This window comes from Lissotriton helveticus, chromosome 9 (genome assembly GCF_964261635.1).
Source record: "Lissotriton helveticus chromosome 9, aLisHel1.1, whole genome shotgun sequence".
Classification (NCBI taxonomy): Eukaryota; Metazoa; Chordata; class Amphibia; order Caudata; family Salamandridae; genus Lissotriton; species Lissotriton helveticus.
In genome coordinates this window covers 65,431,464-65,449,765 of record NC_136070.1, presented here as the reverse complement: position 1 = coordinate 65,449,765, position 18,302 = coordinate 65,431,464, and the positions used below count along the sequence as shown (strand labels likewise).

The window sequence follows — 18,302 nt, the reverse complement described above, 5'->3', positions numbered from 1 at the left end:
GTAGGGAGAAAACGACAGTGGATCCTGACCCTTGGATAGTGAGGCTATGCTGGGACACCGGAGTGCCGAAGTTACCTAGCCCAGGGGCTGCAGCTGCATAGGTCTGAAAAGACGTCGGGGATCTCGTTGCCGGACCAGGAGCCTGGAAGGAAGAAGTTGCTGGCAGGCGACCAGTGAAGGAAAGTTCGATGGATCCAAGCCTGGATCAAGGAAGAAGAAAACCTGAAAGCAGAGGGGACCAAGTTCTTGAATCACTAGCCAGTGATTAAGTGGGCACCAGGATGGCACCGGGCGAAGTCACCGCAGTCAGGTGAGTGGGCGCTGCTGGGCTCTGCAGTCTCTCGGACCAGGAGGCGTTGTCGGCGACCAGGATGGAGGTGCGAGCTGTCCCACGAAGGATGAAGTCGTTGGCGTCGAAGTTACCCAGGATTGGGCAACAAGCCTTGGCTAATTCAAGCCCACGCGGTGGACTCAAAATGGCGTCTTGAGTGGACCAGGAGGGTCCAGGGTGCTCCTCTTCTGGAAGGGAGCAAGGGCCAGTCTGGAGCAACCAGACCAGCAGCAGAAATGTCGTCGGGCGTCGTCAGGAAGGCCACAAGCCAACGGGCTAGTAGCCAAACAACGCGGTGAGCAGCGGAAAGCAGAAGGGCCCCACGCAGATCGTGGAGATGCTGGGGGGCTGCACTTCGGAGCTGGAGCTGCTCAGAGTCGGGGCTTCTCGGACCCCAAAGCACTCACCAGTAGATTACTCGGCGGGCTTGCTGGAAAGAAGTCGTGCAGTCTTGCAGATGGCCGGTCCCTTGAGGTCTCGTCGCACCCACGGTTCTCAGCTGGGCTGTAGAGGTGGGTAGAGGTCAGAGGTGCCAGGGAAGCCGGTTCTCGTCGAGCTGGGCAGTCGGATTCCGGAGGAAGGACTTACAGCAGACCGCAGTGTTCTTGGATGGTGCCTGCGGATGCAGGGTGACTACTCCTTAGTCACAAGGGAGAAATCTTAGGAAGAAGTCTTGAGTTCCTTTCGCAGAAAGTAGTTTCAGGATTCAAAGATGATCTGATTTGGAAGGGGGCCAGTCTCTACCTTTATCCTGTAAAAAGGGGCTGGCACGCGACTAAGTCCTGCCCTATGGGTGGGACTAGCAGGGGGGTGGTTACACCCACTTCCTTGGCGGGCTTTTCCCCAGCACAGGGTCTGGAGTGACCCTGGAACTGGTTCCAGCCAGCCTATGCACAGTGAGCACCGGGGTGTCACGTGCAGTCACCTTCCTCTAAAGCCCTGCCTACCTACAATACACAAAACCCTGTCTGGGACGGTGCTGGCACCGCCCCTGGCAGGAAACCCTTTGTCCTTATCTCCTGCTCTGGGAGGACTCCCAGCAGCAGGAGGGCAGACTTGTGTCTCGGTGGCAGCATCCATTTTGTGGATGCTAAGGCTCTGTCTGACTTTTAACCGGGTTATAGGTTACAGGCATGTCGTGTCCCTCTAGAAGGGTGGAATGCTAACCCCGTCGCCAGAATTGGCGAGGGGTTAGTATTCCAATTCGTATGACACCTTACTCGACATGTTTTGATAAAGCGATACCAGAGTTGGCACATAACCGCGAGGATTATAATGCACTTAAGAGTATATGGTATGCGATATCATGGAAACGGCTAAGGGATGGATCCCGAAAGCCGCAGACAGGCTCAGCTCATGCTAGAGCACCATCTCACACGATTCCAAGCACTCTGCCTTCAGGATTGTTAAGGCCTGCTATAGGAGTGACTGATAGGAGATCTGTGTGTCCATTTTTAGGGTTAGATATAGGTATACTATATCTAAAGCAAAGGGTGAGTACACCACCTTGCCCCAGCTGTCGTGCAGCCAGTTGTGTCAGTTTTAGTTAGTCAATCCAGGGGTGGCATAATACATGCTTCAGCCCCTGGGAGACTCCTGGGTGCACCTCAGCCCTGGGTACAGGGACTTGGAGAGGGCCCAGTGCCAATTCAGTACCTGAGTACAATTTGGATAGAGAGAACAGCTAGGCTGTGGGTCTGATTAGCAGGCCCACAGCCAGGGAAAGTCGTAAACCAGTGCAGCAAAAAGCAAAAATCTGGGTGATCATAGGATTGCAGACCCTACTCTCCTACACACACGGTCACCCAATGTCAGGCAGACACACGGTCACCCAATGTCAGGCAGACACACGGTCACCCAATGTCAGGCAGACACACGGTCACCCAAAGTCAGGCAGACACACTGTTACCCAATGAATGACATATACACTATCGCCCGATGTCAAGTAGATACACTGTCACCCGATGTCAGGCAGACATATTCACCCAATGTCAGCCAGACATATTCACCCAATGTCAGGCAGAAGCATTATCACCCAATGTCAGGCAGAAGCATTATCACCCAATGGCAGGCAGACTCACCATCACCCAATGGCAGGCAGACGCCCTTCACCCAATGTCAGGCAGACGCCCTTTCACCCAATGTCAGGAAGACGCCCTTTCACCCAATGTCAGGAAGAGACACCGTCGCCCGATGTCAGGAAGAGACACCGTCGCCCGATGTCAGGAAGCCACACCGTCGCCCGATGTCAGGAAGACACACCGTCGCCCAATGTCAGGAAGACACACCGTCGCCCAATGTCAGGAAGACACACCGTCGCCCAATGTCAGGAAGACACACCGTCGCCCAATGTCAGGAAGACACACCGTCGCCCAATGTCAGGAAGACACACCGTCGCCCAATGTCAGGAAGACACACCGTCGCCCAATGTCAGGAAGACACACCGTCGCCCAATGTCAGGAAGACACACCGTCGCCCAATGCCAGGAAGACACACCGTCGCCCAATGTCAGGAAGACACACCGTCGCCCAATGTCAGGAAGACACACCGTCGCGCAATGTCAGGAAGACACACCGTCGCCCAATGTCAGGAAGACACACCGTCGCCCAATATCAGGAAGACACACCGTCGCCCGATGTCAGGAAGACACACCGTCGCCCGATGTCAGGAAGACACACCGTCGCCCGATGTCAGGAAGACACACCGTCGCCCGATGTCAGGAAGACACACCGTCGCCCGATGTCAGGAAGATACATCGTCGCCCAATGTCAGGAAGACACACCGTCGCCCAATGTCAGGAAGACACACGGTCACCCAATGTCAGGCAGACACACGGTCACCCAATGTCAGGCAGACACACGGTCACCCAATGTCAAGCAGACACACGGTCATCCAATGTCAGGCAGACACACGGTCACCCAAAGTCAGGCAGACACACTGTTACCCAATGAATGACATATACACTATCGCCCGATGTCAAGTAGATACACTGTCACCCGATGTCAGGCAGACATATTCACCCAATGTCAGGCAGACATATTCACCCAATGTCAGGCAGACATATTCACCCAATGTCAGGCAGACATATTCACCCAATGGCAGGCAGAAGCATTATCACCCAATGGCAGGCAGACTCACCATCACCCAATGGCAGGCAGACGCCCTTCACCCAATGTCAGGCAGAAGTATTATCACCCAATGTCAGGCAGAAGTATTATCACCCAATGTCAGGCAGAAGCATTATCACCCAATGTCAGGCAGAAGCATTATCACCCAATGTCAGGCAGACGCCCTTTCACCCAATGTCAGGCAGACGCCCTTTCACCCAATGTCAGGCAGACGCCCTGTCGCCCGATGTCAGGAAGACACACCGTCGCCCGATGTCAGGAAGACACACCGTCGCCCGATGTCAGGAAGACACACCGTCGCCCGATGTCAGGAAGACACACCGTCGCCCGATGTCAGGAAGACACACCGTCGCCCGATGTCAGGAAGACACACCGTCGCCCGATGTCAGGAAGACACACCGTCGCCCGATGTCAGGAAGACACACCGTCGCCTGATGTCAGGAAGACACACCGTCGCCCGATGTCAGGAAGACACACCGTCGCCCAATGTCAGGAAGACACACCGTCGCCCAATGTCAGGAAGACACACCGTCGCCCAATGTCAGGAAGACACACCGTCGCCCAATGTCAGGAAGACACACCGTCGCCCAATGTCAGGAAGACACACCGTCGCCCAATGTGGAAGACACACCGTCGCCCAATGTCAGGAAGACACACCGTCGCCCAATGTCAGGAAGACACACCGTCGCCCAATGTCAGGAAGACACACCGTCGCCCAATGTCAGGAAGACACACCGTCGCCCAATGCCAGGAAGACACACCGTCGCCCAATGCCAGGAAGACACACCGTCGCCCAATGTCAAGAAGACACACCGTCGCGCAATGTCAGGAAGACACACCGTCGCCCGATATCAGGAAGACACACCGTCGCCCGATGTCAGGAAAACACACCGTCGCCCGATGTAAGGAAGACACACCGTCGCCCGATGTCAGGAAGACACACCGTCGCCCGATGTCAGGAAGACACATCGTCGCCCAATGTCAGGAAGACACACCGTCGCCCAATGTCAGGCAGACACACGGTCACCCAATGTCAGGCAGACACACGGTCACCCAATGTCAGGCAGACACACGGTCACCCAATGTCAGGCAGACACACGGTCACCCAATGTCAGGCAGACACACGGTCACCCAATGTCAGGCAGACACACGGTCACCCAATGTCAGGCAGACACACGGTCACCCAAAGTCAGGCAGACACACTGTTACCCAATGAATGACATATACACTATCGCCCGATGTCAAGTAGATACACTGTCACCCGATGTCAGGCAGACATATTCACCCAATGTCAGCCAGACATATTCACCCAATGTCAGGCAGAAGCATTATCACCCAATGTCAGGCAGAAGCATTATCACCCAATGGCAGGCAGACTCACCATCACCCAATGGCAGGCAGACGCCCTTCACCCAATGTCAGGCAGACGCCCTTTCACCCAATGTCAGGAAGACGCCCTTTCACCCAATGTCAGGAAGAGACACCGTCGCCCGATGTCAGGAAGAGACACCGTCGCCCGATGTCAGGAAGCCACACCGTCGCCCGATGTCAGGAAGACACACCGTCGCCCGATGTCAGGAAGACACACCGTCGCCCAATGTCAGGAAGACACACCGTCGCCCAATGTCAGGAAGACACACCGTCGCCCAATGTCAGGAAGACACACCGTCGCCCAATGTCAGGAAGACACACCGTCGCCCAATGTCAGGAAGACACACCGTCGCCCAATGTCAGGAAGACACACCGTCGCCCAATGTCAGGAAGACACACCGTCGCCCAATATCAGGAAGACACACCGTCGCCCGATGTCAGGAAGACACACCGTCGCCCGATGTCAGGAAGACACACCGTCGCCCGATGTCAGGAAGACACACCGTCGCCCGATGTCAGGAAGACACACCGTCGCCCGATGTCAGGAAGACACACCGTCGCCCAATGTCAGGAAGACACACGGTCACCCAATGTCAGGCAGACACACGGTCACCCAATGTCAGGCAGACACACGGTCACCCAATGTCAGGCAGACACACGGTCACCCAATGTCAGGCAGACACACGGTCACCCAAAGTCAGGCAGACACACTGTTACCCAATGAATGACATATACACTATCGCCCGATGTCAAGTAGATACACTGTCACCCGATGTCAGGCAGACATATTCACCCAATGTCAGGCAGACATATTCACCCAATGTCAGGCAGACATATTCACCCAATGTCAGGCAGAAGCATTATCACCCAATGGCAGGCAGACTCACCATCACCCAATGGCAGGCAGACGCCCTTCACCCAATGTCAGGCAGACGCCCTTTCACCCAATGTCAGGAAGACGCCCTTTCACCCAATGTCAGGAAGAGACACCGTCGCCCGATGTCAGGAAGAGACACCGTCGCCCGATGTCAGGAAGACACACCGCCGCCTGATGTCAGGAAGACACACCGCCGCCCGATGTCAGGAAGGCACACCGTCGCCCGATGTCAGGAAGGCACACCGTCGCCCGATGTCAGGAAGCCACACCGTCGCCCGATGTCAGGAAGGCACACCGTCGCCCATAGGTCAGGAAGGCACACCGTTGCCCGATGTCAGGAAGGCACACCGTCGCCCGATGTCAGGAAGGCACACCGTCGCCCGATGTCAGGAAGGCACACCGTCGCCCGATGTCAGGAAGGCACACCGTCGCCCGATGTCAGGAAGGCACACCGTCGCCCGATGTCCGGCAGATACAGTCACCAGATGTCAGGCAGATACAGTCACCAGATGTCGGGCAGATGCAGTCACCCGATGTCAGGCAGATGCAGTCACCAGATGTCAGGCAGATGCAGTCACCCGATGTCAGATAGACACAGTCACCAGATGTCAGGCAGACACAGTCACCCGATGTCTGGCAGATACAGTCACCCGATGTCTGGCAGATACAGTCAGTTACTCGATGTCAGATAGACACATGGTCACCAAATGTCAGGCAGATACACTCACCTGCTTCTGGATTTGTGGGGATCTTCCACATGTACAGGTTGAAGTCATCTGAGCCGGAGAGGACATACTGTTAAAACAAAATATGCAAATGCTTAGTGCATGCTAGTTTTTTTTATTTTTTGAAAACATATTTTATTGATTTTTAGTCATCATACAAATCAAAATTAGCATCCATTTCACGTAGACCCATCAAATATATCTTCAAGTTTATCCCCAACCAAACCCCTCAGACCCCCCCCCCCACCCCCCATTCGGTAATTGGTGTGGATACATTTCAAAATATATTTATCACAACATAGCACCAACGATAATGGGAATACTCATAATACAGTGCGCTTATTAATTGTCACATGTATGCTCTTCACTTTTCAATCTTCCGCCTCCCTCTGAGAATTCAGTAGAGCCTGCACCATCGTGTCCCAAGCCATGGCCATTTCTAAAGCTTTTTCATTGGTCGTTCGCTTGGCCTGTTGAAACCTAACGGAGCTCTCACTACTAGCCCATTTATGTAACTCTGCTCGCCACCTCTTACTCGATGGTCCTTCTTTCGATTTCCAGTGCCAAGTAATTTCCCGCTTTGCCAAGAGTAGGCCTAAATCAATGAACTTACTGGTTATCTTAGTTTTGGGTGTGTGCGGGAACCAGTGTAGTAGGCACACAGCAGTGTCAAAGGTTAAATGTCTATCAGTGACCTCATTGAGGAGCTCCCCTACTTCCACCCAATACCTTCCCAGAGCTGGGCAGCTCCAGAGCATGTGTTCAAATTCCGCGCCTTGTTCTGAACATCTAGGGCACGCTGCGCTATGGACCTGAAAGTATTTCTGGATCTTCCCTGGGGTTAGGCAAGCACGGTGCAAAATAAAAAATTGTACTTGCTGGAAACGCGCGTTTCTGCTCCCCTTCCATGTTCTCCCCAGGACGCGGCCCCATACTGTGTCCGGTATCGGTTTGCCTATGGTCGCCTCCCATTTCAGTTTTAGGTCATCTAGTGGCCGGAGTCCCTCGCGCAGCATCCGAGACTGGAGGCATGTGACTGCCTTAAATGTCCCCGCAGCCATTACTACATACTGGCAAGCCATAGTGGTCATTGGTTCTACCTGTCCCCCCTTCCAATGTTTCCGAATTGCCGTCGTTACTGCCGCGTGAATCAGGAAGCTACCATCTGTGAGACCATACCTTTCCTGTAAGGCCTGGAATGTCAGCAGCACCCCATCTTCATATAAATCGCCTACCATTTGGAGTCCCAACCGTTCCCACTCCATGAGGGGGGACCAGTCTCCACCATGTTGCAGTGCCGTCAGCATCCCCAATGGGATTTCAGGCGCATACGGGTGAACCACCCCAGCTCTACACTGGCTCCTATTCCAACAGAGCCTAAGGGTTTTCTCTTCTATTGTCAAATCCTTTAGGTTAAGTTTTTGTTGCAATATTATGTATGAAAGGATATGCCTCTGTATCCCCGCACCTCGTAATCCTTCAGGACCCCGAAATTCCGCTGCAACGTTTTGCGTAAGCACCTGTAGCTGGGCAGCCAAGTAGTAAAGCTCGAAGTCGGGAACCGCCATTCCGCCCTCGGCCTTGGGCCTCATCAATGTTGTCAACGCTACCCTCCGTCGACCAGTCCCCCACAGAAAGCCAGTAATCATAGAGCGCAATTCTCTAAACATGCTCAAAGGGACCCATACTGGCAAGGTTCGGAAATAATAAAGTAATCGAGGTAAGGCCACCATTTTAAGAAGGGCCACTCTCCCCACAACCGAAAGAGGGAGAGTAGACCAGAACGCCATGCTTCCCTTCAGAGCACTGATACAGCGCCCCACGTTCCCCTCCAGCATGATCGTGGCAGCATGATAGATTCGGACCCCCCAGTATGTCAGACAGGTTGGTTCCCATGTCATCCCCCCAAGCAACTGCGGCAGTTGTGCACACGGTTTCAACGGGAAGAGACATGTCTTACGCCAGTTCACTTGCAAGCCCGAAAGTTCACCAAATTGCGAGAGCAGGGATACTGCACTCTGCAACGAATCCTCAGTGTTGTCTAAAAACAGAAGCAGATCATCTGCATACAGTGATATGTAATGGGGTATGTAGGAGAGTAGGGTCTGCAATCCTATGATCACCCCGATTTTTGCTTTTTGCTGCACTGGTTTACGACTTTCCCTGGCTGTGGGCCTGCTAATCAGACCCACAGCCTAGCTGTTCTCTCTATCCAAATTGTACTCAGGTACTGAATTGGCACTGGGCCCTCTCCAAGTCCCTGTACCCAGGGCTGAGGTGCACCCAGAAGTCTCCCAGGGGCTGAAGCATGTACTGTGCCACCCCTGGATTGACTAACTAAAACTGACACAACTGGCTGCACGACAGCTGGGGCAAGGTGGTGTACTCACCCTTTGCTTTAGATATAGTATACCTATATCTAACCCTAAAATGGACACACAGATCTCCTATCAGTCACTCCTATGGCAGGCCTTAACAATCCTGAAGGCAGAGTGCTTGGAATCGTGTGAGATGGTGCTCTGGCATGAGCTGAGCCTGTCTGCGGCTTTCGGGATCTATCCCTTAGCCGTTTCCATGATATCGCATACCATATACTCTTAAGTGCATTATAATCCTCGCGGTTATGTGCCAACTCTGGTATCGCTTTATCAAAACATGTCGAGTAAGGTGTCATACGAATTGGAATACTAACCCCTCGCCAATTCTGGCGACGGGGTTAGCATTCCACCCTTCTAGAGGGACACGACATGCATGTAACCTATAACCCGGTTAAAAGTCAGACAGAGCCTTAGCATCCACAAAATGGATGCTGCCACCGAGACACAAGTCTGCCCTCCTGCTGCTGGGAGTCCTCCCAGAGCAGGAGATAAGGACAAAGGGTTTCCTGCCAGGGGCGGTGCCAGCACCGTCCCAGACAGGGTTTTGTGTATTGTAGGTAGGCAGGGCTTTAGAGGAAGGTGACTGCACGTGGCACCCCGGTGCTCACTGTGCATAGGCTGGCTGGAACCAGTTCCAGGGTCACTCCAGACCCTGTGCTGGGGAAAAGCCCGCCAAGGAAGTGGGTGTAACCACCCCCCTCCCAGTCCCACCCATAGGGCAGGACTTAGTCGCGTGCCAGCCCCTTTTTACAGGATAAAGGTAGAGACTGGCCCCCTTCCAAATCAGATCATCTTTGAATCCTGAAACTACTTTCCACGAAAGGAACTCAAGACTTCTTCCTAAGATTTCTCCCTTGTGACTAAGGAGTAGTCACCCTGCATCCGCAGGCACCATCTAAGGACACTGCGGTCTGCTGCAAGTCTCTCCTCCGGATCAAGACTGCCCAGCTCGACGAGAACCGGCTTCCCTGGCACCTCTGACCTCTACCTGCATCATCAGTCACGCTGAGATTCGTGGGTGTGACGAGACCTCGAGGGACCGGCCATCTTCAAGACTGCACGACTTCTTTTCAGCAAGCCCGCCGAGTAATCTACTGGTGAGTGCTTTGGGGTCCGAGAAGCCCCCACCCTGAGCAGCTCCAGCACCGAAGAGCAGCCCCCCAGCATCTCCACGATCTGCGTGGGGCCCTTCTGCTTTTTGCTGCTCACCGCGTTGTTTGGCTACTAGCCCGCTGGCTTGTGGCCTTCCTGACGACGCCCGACGACATTTCTGCTGCCTGGTCTGGTTGCTCCAGACTGGCCCTTGCTCCCTTCCAGAAGAGGAGCACCCCGGACCCTCCTGGTCCACTCAAGACGCCATTTTGAGTCCACCGCGTGGGCTTGAATTAGCCAAGGCTTGTTGCCCAGTCCTGGGTAAATTCGACGCCGACGACTTCATCCTTCGTGGGACAGCTCGCACCTCCATCCTGGTCGCCGACAACGCCTCCTGGTCCGAGAGACTGCAGAGCCCAGCAGCGCCCACTCACCTGACTGCGGTGACTTCGCCCGGTGCCATCCTGGTGCCCACTTAATCACTGGCTAGTGATTCAAGAACTTGGTCCCCTCTGCTTTCAGGTTTTCTTCTTCCTTGATCCAGGCTTGGATCCATCGAACTTTTCTTCACTGGTCGCCTGCCAGCAACTTCTTCCTTCCAGGCTCCTGGTCCGGCAACGAGATTCCCGACGTCTTTTCAGACCTATGCAGCTGCAGCCCCTGGGCTAGGTAACTTCGGCACTTCGGTGTCCCAGCATAGCCTCACTATCCTAGGGTCAGGATCCACTGTCGTTTTCTTCCCACCAGGTCGGGTTCGCCCGTGAACACTAACTTTGCCTTTACTAGCCTCCATAGACTTTGTCCCGCATCCCGCGTGAGAGTGCACACTCTGCACCCGAGTCCCCTAGGTCTCCTAGAAGTAATCTAACGATTCCCTAGTCCAGTCCTAGCGATTCCAAAGCCTATTAGAACTGTTACTTACCTGCTAGTAATTCGCATTCCACTTTTAGTGTATATGGTTTTTCGTGCCCCTCGGGCATTTGTGTAACGTGCTAACTTAAAAGTATTTTCGTAAGAGTTTTGTTGTGTGCTTAGCACCCTGTCCTCATAAAGAGTACAGGGTTGTTGTGATTCTAATAAATACATTGTTTATTTTCATAACACTTGTGTGGTGTCCTTTCACTGGGTGTTCAAGGGGTAATGTGATGGTAAAACAGCTGGCTTAACACGCCCTCTAGAGTCTTAGCCTTAGACTGCTCGTATCCATGCTACTAGGATAGCTGGTCTATAAGGTTGACTTACAACCAATCATCAATAAGGGTTGTTTGGACTGATATATAGTGATCACTAGAATAGTGAGCACTGCACATCAGGCCAACTTCTCACATTGGTGAGCAGCGGTTGGGATTTGAGCTTGCTGTTGTTTTACCACACATGCCCTAAGAATATCTTGTGAAAGATCACATAAGTACTAAAGGTACATATAACTTAGCTTAGAATACTCTGAGTTCTACTGAACCAGCTGTTGTAGCTCCTAGGGCTTAGCACACCCTAAACTACAACTCTAGCAAGGGATCAGTAGGCAAACATATAGTGTAGGTAAGTGCACCACTTACACCTCACTAGAAAAGCATGTCTACCCAGGGAGAATCTACTGAGACTCCCCTGGTCAGTGTTGACCCTCCACAGGTCACTTCAAGATATGCAGCTCTCAGCTTTCAGGAGATGAGACAAATCTGTGTCTCCAGAAAACTGAAGCAGGGGTCTAACCCCACCACTCCCTTTCTGATAGGTCTCTTAGAGACATATGATGCCAGAAAGCTTTCTCAGTTACATGAGAACATGCCAGCCTTAGAGGGAACCTCTGGGGATCCAGATCTCCCCAACACTGATTCAGCAGTTGAGGAGGAGGAACAGGAGGTACTCTCTGGGGATGAGGTAGACAAGGGTCTTGAGGTAGTCAGAAGGCTAACTAGGACCAACTTAGACTTACTTGGGCTAGGATCTGGGGGCCCCCCAGTACTAACCCGAAGTGGGCCTAACCTTGGAGTTAGGAGAGATAGATCTCTTTCTAGGGACTCCAATAGATCTCTGCACTCTAATGCCTCTTCTCAGGGGAGAAGGAATCCTCCACAGAGGAGATTTACTTCCCCTCAGAGAAAGGAGCATGAGGCTAGGATGAGACAAGCTGAACTGAGGATTGAAAGGGAAGAAATTGCCCTGGCCAAAGAGAAGCTTGCCCTGGCAAGAGAGCAGCAGATGAGTGGGCTAGCTCCCACTGGTGGCAGCAATCTCCCAAGAGATAGAGAGAAGGGTTTAGATACTAAACACCTGACTAAAATAGTGCCCCCCTTTAAGCAAGGGGATGACATCCAGAAATGGATGGCTGCTCTGGAGAGGGCCTGCACTGTGCAGGGCATTCCCCAGAGTCAGTGGGCAGCTATACTGTGGCTCTCCTTTGATGGTAAAGGTAGAGATAAGCTCCTCACTACAAGAGTGGAGGATGCTAACAATTACCAGGTCCTGAAGAATACACTGGTTGATGGGTTTGGTTTAACCACTGAGCAGTACAGGTTGCTGTTCAGAGACACCCAGAAAACTCAGTCTCAGGACTGGTCTGATTTTGTGGATTGTGCCACTAAGGCTTTGGAGGGCTGGTTGCTGGGTAGCAAGGTTACAGATTACACAGGATTGTATAATCTAATGATGAGAGAACAAAATTTTGAACAATTGTCAGAACCAGTTGCTGCACCAGCACCTTGTTGATTCAGATCTGACCTCTCCCCAAGAATTGGGAAAGAAGGCAGACAAATGGGTCAGGACAAGGATCAAGCAGAACCAGAACCCGAACCAGGGTGGTCAGAAGAAAGCAGACCAAAAGGGTAATGTTAAGAATGAGCAAAATGACCAGAAGTCTTCACCAGGTCCCCAACAAACCAAAGAGGGTGGGGGTCAGGCTTCCCAGAAGAAGAAGACTCAAGAAGGCCAGTCAAAAAGGTGGTGCCAGTACTGCAAAAGTAAATCTCACTGGTTTAGTGAGTGCACCAAAAGAGGAGGAGGACAAACTCCTGCCACTACAGCTCCTAAAGCAACTGCACCCCCTAGTACAGTCAGTAGTGGTAGTGTCACTCCCAAGGCATTAGTTGGGTTAACCTTGGGTACTGAGGGGTCTGACAACTTAGTTGGCACACTCACTCAGGCTGTCCTTGTCTGTACAGGGGATATGGATATGTCCCCTGAAATAAGTCCCAATACTTTGGGCAAATACAGGCAGACACCTTTGATTAATGGCAAAATGGCTCAGGCCTATAGGGACACTTGTGCCAGTGTCACCATGGTGACACCTAACTTTGTGGACCCTGGACAGATCATGCCAGGTACTGATTTCCTGGTGACCAATGCCAGCAATGTCACTACTAGTCATAGTGTGGCAATTGTGGCTTTCTCCTGGGGTGGAGTGAAGGGACAAAAGAAAGTTGTAGTCAGTTCAGACCTCCCAGTTGATTGTTTGTTGGGCAATGATTTGGAGTCATCACAATGGTCAGAAGTGGAGCAGAGGACTCACATGGAGATGTTAGGCTTGCCAGCACATGTGCTTGCTGTGACTAGGTCACAGGCCAGAAGATGCCCCACTGAACAGGTGCTGGATCCTGAAATTATGGACCAGACACCTCCCAAGAAGAAGAGCAGTAAGGGTAAGGCTTTGCCTTCCCCCTTGCCCCAGGTTGAGGATCAAGTCTCTGAGGAGGCTGATCTAGAAGAGCTGAGGGAAACTGAGCCTAAAGAGCTTGAACTTGATCAAGTTGAGTTTCTGGGCTCAGGGGGACCCTCCAGAGCAGACCTGGGGAAGGAACAGTTGAGCTGCCCTTCCCTTGAACCCCTCAGACAGCAGGCTGCTGCTGAGGCTGCAGGGAATGCCACAGGTGCCCACAGGGTATACTGGGAAGATGGACTCCTGTACTCTGAGTCAAGAGACCCCAAGCCTGGTGCAACCAGGAGGCTGGTCATCCCCTTGTCTCTGAGAGGTTTCCTTCTCACCTTGGCCCATGAGATTCCCCTTGCAGGTCATTTAGGTCAGACAAAGACTTGGGACAGGCTTGTCTCACACTTTCACTGGCCCCATATGAATGAGAATACCAAGGAGTTTTGTCGCTCATGTGTCACTTGCCAAGCCAGTGGTAAGTCAGGTGGCACAACAAAGGCCCCCCTCATACCACTACCTGTGGTGGGGGTTCCCTTTGAAAGAGTGGGGATTGACATTGTTGGTCCAATGGAACCCCAGACAGCATCAGGACACAAGTTTATACTGGTGGTGGTGGACCATGCCACCAGGTATCCTGAGGCTATTCCCCTTAGGACCACTACAGCCCCTGTAGTGGCAAGAGCCCTAGTTGGAGTGTTCTCCAGAGTGGGTTTCCCTAAGGAGGTCGTTTCTGACAGAGGTACAAACTTCATGTCAGGATATCTGACTGCCATGTGGAAAGAGTGTGGTGTGAACTACAAGTTCACCACACCCTATCATCCACAATGCAATGGGCTTGTTGAGAGATTCAACAGGACCCTGAAAGGGATGATTCATGGACTACCTGAACCTCTTAGGAGAAGATGGGATGTCCTGATCCCCTGCCTCTTGTTTGCTTACAGAGAGGTCCCACAGAAGGGGGTTGGCTACAGCCCTTTTGAGCTTCTGTATGGGCATCCTGTAAGGGGACCCCTGTGTTTGGTGAAGGAAGGATGGGAGAGACCTCTCAAAAAGCCTGCAACCAACATAGTGGACTATGTACTTGGTCTCCGCTCCAGGATGGCTGAGTATATGGAAAAGGCATCTAAAAACCTTGAGGCCAGCCAGGAACTTCAAAAAGCTTGGCATGACCAAAAGGCTGTACTGACTGTGTACCAGCCAGGACAGAAGGTGTGGGTGCTGGAGCCAGTGGCCCCAGCAGCTCTGAAAGACAAATGGTCTGGGCCCCACACCATCATTGAGCAAAAGGGAGAGGTTACCTACATGGTGGACCTTGGAACTCCCAGGAGCCCTCTCAGAGTGCTCCATGTTAACAGGCTCAAGGCATATGTTGACAGGAAGGACATGAGCTTGCTCATGGCCACAGATGAGGGACAGGAGGAAGAGAGTGACCCTCTCCCAGACCTGCTCACTCAGAATCCTGATGATGGGTCAGTTGATGGTGTTGTCTTTTGTGGCAGCCTCACTGAACATCAGCAACAGGATTGCAGGCAAGTTCTGCAATCCTTTCGACATATGTTCTCTCTGACACCCAGCCAAACTGATTGGTGTACCCATGATGTTGACACTGGAGACAGTCTGCCTGTCAAGAGTAAAATCTACAGACAGCCTGATCATGTTAGAGACTGCATCAAAACTGAAGTGCAAAAGATGTTGGAACTGGGAGTCATTGAGCCCTCAGATAGCCCTTGGGCTAGCCCAGTAGTTCTAGTGCCAAAGCCTCACACCCAGGGTGGTAAGAGAGAGATGAGGTTTTGCGTAGACTACAGAGGCCTCAATGCAGTCACTAAGACTGATGCCCACCCAATACCAAGAGCAGATGAGCTTATAGATAGATTGGCTTCTGCCAACTTCTTAAGCACATTTGATTTGACAGCTGGGTATTGGCAAATCAGGTTAGCTGAGGAAGCCAAACCCAAGACAGCATTTTCTACCCCTGGAGGGCATTATCAATTTGTGGTAATGCCCTTTGGACTGAAAAATGCACCTGCCACCTTCCAAAGGTTGGTGAATCAAGTCCTCACTGGGCTGGATGACTTCTGTGCAGCTTATCTTGACGATATTGCTGTCTTTAGCTCCACCTGGGAGGATCACCTGGTCCACCTGAGGAAAGTGTTAGAGGCCCTGCAAAAGGCAGGCCTCACTATCAAGGCCACAAAGTGCCAGATAGGGCAGTCACAGGTTGTATACCTGGGCCACCTTGTAGGTGGAGGCCAGGTTCAGCCACTGGAGAGTAAGATACAGGCCATCAAGGACTGGACTCCTCCAATCACCCAGACTCAGGTTCGAGCTTTCTTGGGCCTGACTGGGTACTATAGGAAGTTTGTCAGAAATTATGGGTCCATAGTGACCCCCCTTAATGACCTGACAAGCAAGAAGATGCCAAAGAAAGTTCAGTGGACAGCAAGCTGTCAGAAAGCATTCAATGACCTAAAGCAGGCCATGTGCACAGCACCTATCCTCAAGAGTCCAGATTACTCCAAGCCATTCATTGTCCAAACAGATGCTTCTGAGTTGGGTGTGGGAGCTGTTCTGTCTCAACTGAATTTTGATGGTAATGATCAGCCTATTGCTTTCATTAGTAGAAGGTTGACACCCAGAGAGAAAAATTGGTCAGCTATTGAGAGGGAGGCCTTTGCTGTGGTCTGGGCCCTGAAGAAGCTGAGGGCCTACTTGTTTGGCACTCACTTCACCATTCAGACAGACCATAAGCCCCTCTTGTGGCTAAATCAGATGAAGGGTGAAAACCCCAAACTGCTTAGGTGGTCCATTTCCCTACAGGGGATGGATTTTACAGTGGAGCATAGACCTGGGACTGATCACAGCAATGCTGATGGGCTCTCCAGGTATTTCCACTTAGAGCAAGAAGACTCACCTGGTCAAGGTTAGTTTATTGTCCCAAAGTTTGGGGGGGGGTCATGTAGGAGAGTAGGGTCTGCAATCCTATGATCACCCCGATTTTTGCTTTTTGCTGCACTGGTTTACGACTTTCCCTGGCTGTGGGCCTGCTAATCAGACCCACAGCCTAGCTGTTCTCTCTATCCAAATTGTACTCAGGTACTGAATTGGCACTGGGCCCTCTCCAAGTCCCTGTACCCAGGGCTGAGGTGCACCCAGAAGTCTCCCAGGGGCTGAAGCATGTACTGTGCCACCCCTGGATTGACTAACTAAAACTGACACAACTGGCTGCACGACAGCTGGGGCAAGGTGGTGTACTCACCCTTTGCTTTAGATATTGTATACCTATATCTAACCCTAAAATGGACACACAGATCTCCTATCAGTCACTCCTATGGCAGGCCTTAACAATCCTGAAGGCAGAGTGCTTGGAATCGTGTGAGATGGTGCTCTGGCATGAGCTGAGCCTGTCTGCGGCTTTCGGGATCTATCCCTTAGCCGTTTCCATGATATCGCATACCATATACTCTTAAGTGCATTATAATCCTCGCGGTTATGTGCCAACTCTGGTATCGCTTTATCAAAACATGTCGAGTAAGGTGTCATACGAATTGGAATACTAACCCCTCGCCAATTCTGGCGACGGGGTTAGCATTCCACCCTTCTAGAGGGACACGACATGCATGTAACCTATAACCCGGTTAAAAGTCAGACAGAGCCTTAGCATCCACAAAATGGATGCTGCCACCGAGACACAAGTCTGCCCTCCTGCTGCTGGGAGTCCTCCCAGAGCAGGAGATAAGGACAAAGGGTTTCCTGCCAGGGGCGGTGCCAGCACCGTCCCAGACAGGGTTTTGTGTATTGTAGGTAGGCAGGGCTTTAGAGGAAGGTGACTGCACGTGGCACCCCGGTGCTCACTGTGCATAGGCTGGCTGGAACCAGTTCCAGGGTCACTCCAGACCCTGTGCTGGGGAAAAGCCCGCCAAGGAAGTGGGTGTAACCACCCCCCTCCCAGTCCCACCCATAGGGCAGGACTTAGTCGCGTGCCAGCCCCTTTTTACAGGATAAAGGTAGAGACTGGCCCCCTTCCAAATCAGATCATCTTTGAATCCTGAAACTACTTTCCACGAAAGGAACTCAAGACTTCTTCCTAAGATTTCTCCCTTGTGACTAAGGAGTAGTCACCCTGCATCCGCAGGCACCATCTAAGGACACTGCGGTCTGCTGCAAGTCTCTCCTCCGGATCAAGACTGCCCAGCTCGACGAGAACCGGCTTCCCTGGCACCTCTGACCTCTACCTGCATCATCAGTCACGCTGAGATTCGTGGGTGTGACGAGACCTCGAGGGACCGGCCATCTTCAAGACTGCACGACTTCTTTTCAGCAAGCCCGCCGAGTAATCTACTGGTGAGTGCTTTGGGGTCCGAGAAGCCCCCACCCTGAGCAGCTCCAGCACCGAAGAGCAGCCCCCCAGCATCTCCACGATCTGCGTGGGGCCCTTCTGCTTTTTGCTGCTCACCGCGTTGTTTGGCTACTAGCCCGCTGGCTTGTGGCCTTCCTGACGACGCCCGACGACATTTCTGCTGCCTGGTCTGGTTGCTCCAGACTGGCCCTTGCTCCCTTCCAGAAGAGGAGCACCCCGGACCCTCCTGGTCCACTCAAGACGCCATTTTGAGTCCACCGCGTGGGCTTGAATTAGCCAAGGCTTGTTGCCCAGTCCTGGGTAAATTCGACGCCGACGACTTCATCCTTCGTGGGACAGCTCGCACCTCCATCCTGGTCGCCGACAACGCCTCCTGGTCCGAGAGACTGCAGAGCCC

The 18,302-nt window shown here is 52.5% G+C and overlaps 1 protein-coding gene across 1 annotated transcript in view; it reads right to left on the bottom strand.

Moving 5' to 3' along the window:
- Positions 1–18,302, bottom strand: part of DCAF5 (DDB1 and CUL4 associated factor 5) — a 363,408-nt gene that overhangs the window by 59,787 nt on the left and 285,319 nt on the right. The window contains exon 7 of the mRNA XM_078659462.1: positions 6,436–6,502. Within this exon, the coding sequence (XP_078515588.1) occupies positions 6,436–6,502 (67 nt within the window). The remainder of the gene's footprint in view (positions 1–6,435; positions 6,503–18,302) is intronic.